This window comes from Salmo salar, chromosome ssa21 (assembly GCF_905237065.1).
Source record: "Salmo salar chromosome ssa21, Ssal_v3.1, whole genome shotgun sequence".
Classification (NCBI taxonomy): Eukaryota; Metazoa; Chordata; class Actinopteri; order Salmoniformes; family Salmonidae; genus Salmo; species Salmo salar.
Genome location: NC_059462.1, coordinates 57215962 through 57223461, shown reverse-complemented (window position 1 = coordinate 57223461; position 7500 = coordinate 57215962). Strand labels below are relative to the sequence as shown.

General features: G+C 49.8%; 1 protein-coding gene across 1 annotated transcript in view; it reads left to right on the top strand.

Moving 5' to 3' along the window:
• ube2g2 (ubiquitin-conjugating enzyme E2G 2 (UBC7 homolog, yeast)) overlaps positions 1 to 7500 on the top strand; it is a 34497-nt gene that overhangs the window by 20775 nt on the left and 6222 nt on the right. Inside the window, exon 4 of the mRNA XM_014165761.2 lies at positions 3404 to 3522. Within this exon, the coding sequence (XP_014021236.1) occupies positions 3404 to 3522 (119 nt within the window). The remainder of the gene's footprint in view (positions 1 to 3403; positions 3523 to 7500) is intronic.

Genomic DNA, 7500 nt, shown 5'->3' with positions numbered 1-7500 from the left:
GACCGTGAGAAACAAGATTGTCTGGTCTGATGAAACCAAGATTGAATTCTATGGCCTGAATACCAATCGTCACATCTGGAGGAAACCTGGCAGCATCCCTACGGTGAAGCATGCTGGTGGCAGCATCATGCTGTGGGGATGTTTTTCAGCGGCAGGGACTGGGAGACTAGTCAGGATCGAGGGAAAGATAAACGGAGCGAAGAACAGAGAGATCCTTGATGAAAACCTGCTCCAGAGCACTCAGGACCTCAGACTGGGGTGAAGGTTCACCTTCTAACAGGACAACGACCCTAAGCACACAGCCAAGAACAACGCAGGAGTGGCTTCGGGACAAGTCTCTGAATGTCCTTGAGTGACCCAGCCAGAGGCCGGACTTGAACCCGATCGAACATCTCTGGAGAGACCTGAAAATAGCTCTGCAGCGACACTCCCCATCCAACCTGACAGAGCTTGAGAGGATCTGAAGAGAAGAATGGGAGAAACTCCCCAAATACAGGTGTTCCAAGCTTGTAGCGTCATACCCAAGAAGACTCGAGGTTGTAATCGCTGCCAAAGGTGCTTCAACAAAGTACTGAGTAAAGGGTCTGAATACTTATGTAAATGTGATATTTCAGGGTTTTATTTTGGGGTATTGTGTGTAGATTGATGAGGTTAAAAAAACGATTTAATCAATTTTAGAATAAGGCTGTAACGTAACAAAATGTGGAAAGTGAAGGGGTCTGAATACTTTCTGAATGCACAAGTAACAATGTTGACATGCAAAGCCATGTTTTGTCCCCCATGTTATGCTGTCCCTCCGGTTTTGCTGTCCCCCCCTGTTATGCTGTCCCCCCCCTGTTATGCTGTCCCTCCGGTTTTACTGTCCCCCCCTGTTATGCTGTCCCCCCCTTGTTATGCTGTCCCCCCCTGTTATGCTGTCCCCCCCCCCTGTTATGCTGTCCCCCCCTGTTATGCTGTCCCCCCCTGTTATGCTGTCCCCCCTGTTTTGCTGTCCCCCCCTGTTTTGCTGTCCCTCCTGTTTTGCTGTCCCCCCCTGTTATGCTGTCCCCCCCTGTTATGCTGTCCCCCCTGTTATGCTGTCCCCCCTGTTATGCTGTCCCCCCCTGTTATGCTGTCCCCCCGTTATGCTGTCCCCCCCTGTTTTGCTGTCCCCCCCTGTTTTGCTGTCCCCCCTGTTATGCTGTCCCCCCTGTTATGCTGTCCCCCCTGTTATGCTGTCCCCCCCTGTTATGCTGTCCCCCCCTGTTTTGCTGTCCCTCCTGTCATGCTGTCCCTCCTGTTTTGCTGTCCCCCCCATTATGCTGTCCCTCCCGTTTCCTTATCTAGCCAGTAGCCATGCTTTTTTAAAAACTTATTGAAAACTAATTGTAAAATGAATAATATACATTTAAAGGGAAATTCTAGCGTACCCAGCCAGTGCAAAAAGTGTTGGTGTAGAGATGATTGGTGTAGAGATGATTGGTGTAGAGATGATTGGTGTAGAGATGATTGGTGTAGAGATGATTGGTGTAGAGATGATTGTATATGGGACTAACTGTCCTGTGTTACGTCACCACAGTGTAGAGGGTCTGGGAAGTGTTTTGATCCTTGTATTTAGCCTGCGTCTCTGCCTAATCCTTCCCTGAATAACCGGAATAATCTGAATAACCTGGATAATCTGAATCATCGGAATAACCGGAATAATCTGAATAACCTGGATAATCTGAATAATCTGAATCATCTGAATAACCGGAATAATCTGAATAACCGGAATAATCTGAATAACCTGGATAATCTGAATAACCTGAATAAACTGCTTGCCCCAGCATGTAATACAGCAGTCTAATGAAAGCACAGCCTTATGGGAACAGGGTTCCATTTGGTACGCAGCCACTGGCTGTCCACAGAGCCTTACATCAGCAGCACCTCCCCCTTTAGAGAACAGAGCAGCACCTCCCCCTTTAGAGAACAGAGCAGCACCTCCCCCTTAGAGAACAGAGCAGCACCTCCCTCCCCTTTAGAGAACAGAGCAGCACCTCCCTCCCCTTTAGAGAACAGAGCAGCACCTCCCCCTTGGAGAACAGAGCAGCACCTCCCCCCCTTTAGAGAACAGAGCAGCACCTCCCCCTTTAGAGAACAGAGCAGCACCTCCCCCTTTAGAGAACAGAGCAGCACCTCCCTCCCCCTTTAGAGAACAGAGCAGCACCTCCCTCCCCTTTAGAGAACAGAGCAGCACCTCCCTCCCCTTGGAGAACAGAGCAGCACCTCCCCTTAGAGAACAGAGCAGCACCTCCCCCTTAGAGAACAGAGCAGCACCTCCTCCCTTTAGAGAACAGAGCAGCACCTCCCCCTTTAGAGAACAGAGCAGCGCCTCTCCCTTTAGAGAACAGAGCAGCACCTCCCTCCCCTTAGAGAACAGAGCAGCGCCTCCCTCCCCTTTTAGAGAACAGAGCAGCGCCTCCCCTTAGAGAACAGAGCAGCGCCTCTCCCTTTAGAGAACAGAGCAGCACCTCCCTCCCCTTTAGAGAACAGAGCAGCACCTCCCTCCCCTTTAGAGAACAGAGCAGCACCTCCCTCCCCTTTAGAGAACAGAGCAGCACCTCCCTCCCCCTTAGAGAACAGAGCAGCACCTCTCCCTTTAGAGAACAGAGCAGCACCTCCCTCCCCTTTAGAGAACAGAGCAGCACCTCCCTCCCCTTTAGAGAACAGAGCAGCACCTCCCTCCCCTTTAGAGAACAGAGCAGCACCTCCCTCCCCTTTAGAGAACAGAGCAGCACCTCCCTCCCCCCTTAGAGAACAGAGCAGCACCTCCCTCCCCTTTAGAGAACAGAGCAGCACCTCCCCTTGGAGAACAGAGCAGCACCTCCCCCCTTTAGAGAACAGAGCAGCACCTCCCCTTAGAGAACAGAGCAGCACCTCCCCCTTTAGAGAACAGAGCAGCACCTCCCTCCCCTTTAGAGAACAGAGCAGCACCTCCCTCCCCTTAGAGAACAGAGCAGCACCTCCCCCCCTTGGAGAACAGAGCAGCACCTCCCTCCCCTTTAGAGAACAGAGCAGCACCTCCCTCCCCCTTGGAGAACAGAGCAGCACCTCCCCCTTAGAGAACAGAGCAGCACCTCTCCCTTTAGAGAACAGAGCAGCACCTCCCTCCCCTTTAGAGAACAGAGCAGCACCTCCCTCCCCCTTAGAGAACAGAGCAGCGCCTCCCTCCCCCTTTAGAGAACAGAGCAGCACCTCCCCTTTAGAGAACAGAGCAGCGCCTCCCCCTTAGAGAACAGAGCAGCGCCTCCCCCTTGTATCACCCATTGAGCTATAAATTATTCATATGATACGTCGTATTGTAAAACAAAAAACACAACTTCTCTCGTCATCACTTCTGCGGCCTAACTAACCCCTACCTGTGTCCTGTGTGTTTTCTAACCAGGGGTCCAGAGGATACCTGTTTTGAAGGCGGAGTATTTCCAGCCCTCCTCTCTTTCCCGTCAGACTACCCACTCAGTCCTCCTAAGATGAGATTCACCTGTGACATGTTTCACCCAAACAGTAAGTCAACATACCAGTACCAGTTAAATGTTTGGAGAAACCAACTCATACCAGTTAAATGTTTGGAGAAACCAACTCATACCAGTACCAGTTAAATGATTGGAGAAACCAACTCATACCAGTACCAGTTAAATGTTTGGAGAAACCAACTCATACCAGTACCAGTTAAATGTTTGGAGAAACCAACTCATACCAGTACCAGTTAAATGATTGGAGAAACCAACTCATACCAGTACCAGTTAAATGTTTGGAGAAACCAACTCATACCAGTACCAGTTAAATGTTTGGAGAAACCAACTCATACCAGTACCAGTTAAATGTTTGGAGAAACCAACTCATACCAGTACCAGTTAAATGATTGGAGAAACCAACTCATACCAGTACCAGTTAAATGTTTGGAGAAACCAACTCATACCAGTACCAGTTAAATGATTGCTGTCTGACTTCCTAACTCAGTCTGACGGTCCTGGGACAGTACATGTTGCTGTCTGACGGTCCTGGGACAGTACATGTTGCTGTCTGACGGTCCTGGGACAGTACATGTTGCTGTCTGACGGTCCTGGGACAGTACATGTTGCTGTCTGACGGTCCTGGGACAGTACATGTTGCTGTCTGACGGTCCTGGGACAGTACATGTTGCTGTCTGACGGTCCTGGGACAGTACATGTTGCTGTCTGACGGTCCTGGGACAGTACATGTTGCTGTCTGACGGTCCTGGGACGGTACATGTTGCTGTCTGACGGTCCTGGGACGGTACATGTTGCTGTCTGACGGTCCTGGGACGGTACATGTTGCTGTCTGACGGTCCTGGGACGGTACATGTTGCTGTCTGACGGTCCTGGGACGGTACATGTTGCTGTCTGACGGTCCTGGGACGGTACATGTTGCTGTCTGACGGTCCTGGGACGGTACATGTTGCTGTCTGACGGTCCTGGGACGGTACATGTTGCTGTCTGACGGTCCTGGGACGGTACATGTTGCTGTCTGACGGTCCTGGGACGGTACATGTTGCTGTCTGACGGTCCTGGGACGGTACATGTTGCTGTCTGACGGGGGACAGCATGCTTTACAGGGGGACAGCATGCGTTTTTTTTTCTCCTGATAAGTTTTAGCAGCCTTTCATCCGGAAAGACTTAAAGCGTTTTATTTTTATTTTTGTTGCAAGTTAAGCCAGGCATTTGTAAGTTTTACAAACCTGTTCTTGAAGTTTAAACACAGTAACAGGCTAGTGCACTACCAGGGGCCCCGTACAGGCTAGTGCACTACCAGGGGCCCCGTACAGGCTAGTGCACTACCAGGGGCCCCGTACAGGCTAGTGCACTACCAGGGGCCCCGTACAGGCTAGTGCACTACCAGGGGCCCCGTACAGGCTAGTGCACTACCAGGGGCCCCGTACAGGCTAGTGCACTACCAGGGGCCCCGTACAGGCTAGTGCACTACCAGGGGCCCCGTACAGGCTAGTGCACTACCAGGGGCCCCGTACAGGCTAGTGCACTACCAGGGGCCCCGTACAGGCTAGTGCACTACCAGGGGCCCCGTACAGGCTAGTGCACTACCAGGGGCCCCGTACAGGCTAGTGCACTACCAGGGGCCCCGTACAGGCTAGTGCACTACCTGCTAATACCTGCTCTGCCCAGCCAATACCTGTTAATACCTGTCAATACCTGCTCTGCCCAGCCAATACCTGTTAATACCTGTCAATACCTGCTCTGCCCAGTCAATACCTGTCAATACCTGTCAATACCTGCCACTACCTGTTAATACCTGCCACTACCTGTTAATACCTGTTAATACCTGTCAATACCTGTCAATACCTGTCAATACCAGCCAATACCTGTCAATACCTGTCAATACCTGTCAATACCTGTCAATACCTGTCAATACCAGCCAATACCTGTTAATACCTGTTAATACCTGCCAACTACCTGTTAATACCTGCCAATACCTGTTAATACCTGCTCTGCCCAGTCAATACCTGTTAATACCTGCCAATACCTGCTCTGCCCAGCCAATACCTGTTAATACCTGCCAATACCTGCTCTGCCCAGCCAATACCTGTTAATACCTGTTAATACCTGCCAATACCTGCTCTGCCCAGCCAATATCTGTTAATACCTGCAAATACCTGTTAATACCTGCTCTGCCCAGCCAATACCTGTTAATACCTGCCAATTTAATAACTGTTAATACCTGATAATACCTGCCAATACTTGTTAATACCTGGGACATCTAAATATGAGAGCGGACAGAATCAGTGGTGTTGTTGTGCTGCTCCCAGTGGGAAGAGAGCACCACATATGGGTTCAAATACTGTTTGAAGTCCTTCAAATACTTGTGGCATTTAGCTTTGGCCTGCATGAATGTGCCAGATTTGGGTTGTGTTTTGACAATGTTATTGTTTCCTAAACCAGGTAAGCTCAATCAAGCCCAGATAAAGTATTGTCGATGATTTTTCGAATGGTATTTGAACCCAGGTGTGGAGAGTAGAGCCCAATTCTGTGCTGTGGCCTGTCTGACGATGTGTAGTGGTTGTGATAATTAGAAGCCGGCAGTACATGGACACCTCTCTTGAGTATTCTCACGTGTTTTGTAAGACAGTAGAGACTAACCTGGCCCTTTTTTGTTCTGTCCTGGCAGAGAGCCAGCTAGATACTGTGAGAATGTGTGTGTGTGTGTGTGTGTGTGTGTGTGTGTGTGTGTGTGTGTGTGTCGTTTTAGTATGTGTCCCTGTAGGGCATAGACTGGGACATTGTACCTTACCTTGCTTTTCACCCTCCCCAACAAAAGCCAGATACTGACAGTTTGAAAACATCCAATATTGGGTGTTAACCTCGTATGGTGTGAATCCTTTTGGAACATGATACTGCTAGATTGTTGTTGAACGTTAGCGATTACTTTGTTTTGAAGCATAATGAATTCCCCATGGCTTTTTTTAACATTTTACATTTTTACATTTTAGTCATTTTTAGCAGACGCTCTTATCCAGAGCGACTTACAGTAGTGAATGCATACATTTCATACATTTTTTGTTTTTTCTCTCCGTACTGGGTCCCCCCCCCCCTGTGGGAATCGAACCCACAACCCTGGCGTTGCAAACACCATGCTCTACCAACTGAGCCACACGGGACTACTACTCTTAAAAAGCCCTAGTTTCTGTCAGACCCACTGCATCACCCGTCATCTACCCAGATCTTCTCCCAGAAGCCTTTGTTCTGTGGGGTTTCATCTGCTACTGTAACGTTTCTCTAGTCCGTGCCGTGAGGTACTTGGATGGCTCGGGCCTGGGTGGTCCGAAGGGAAAGCGTTAAAACAGAAGCTTCTGGCAGCGCCTCTCAGCGCCCCACACCTTTTTAGCCCTGATAGTCTATGGTTTAACTGCGACTGTAACATTATTTTTTTTTGTTCTCCTGTGGCATGGTGATGTGGCACGGTGAGGGCTCGGGGGGGGGAAATTGAGGCTAGCCACAAGATAACACATTGCAAACAGGAAGCACTTTATCAGCCTGCTGGCTGCTGGGAGGACAGATCACTATCCCTGGGAGAGGCCCAAATGCACCCTATTCCCTATACAGTGTACTATTTTTGACCAGGGGCACTATATATAGGGAATAGGGTTCCATTTGGGATGCAGCCTCTTGCTCTATCCCTCCACGGCCTAGCAGAGTAGATGGGATCTGATCTGCTGTATTGCAGTGGTCTGTGGTGGTGGCTGCTAGAACTGACAGACTGCTTTCATTCACCAGCAGCAGGGCTGCTCTGATTTAGATTGGAATCCAATCTCCAGCCCGTCTCTCTCTCTCTCTCTCTCTCTCTCTCTCTCTCTGTCTCTCTCTCTCTGTCTCTCTCTCTCTCTGTCTCTCTCTCTCTCTGTCTCTCTCTGTCTCTGTCTCTCTCTGTCTCTCTCTCTCTCTGTCTCTCTCTCTCTGTCTCTCTCTCTCTCTGTCTCTCTCTCTCTGTCTCTCTCTCTCTCTGTCTCTC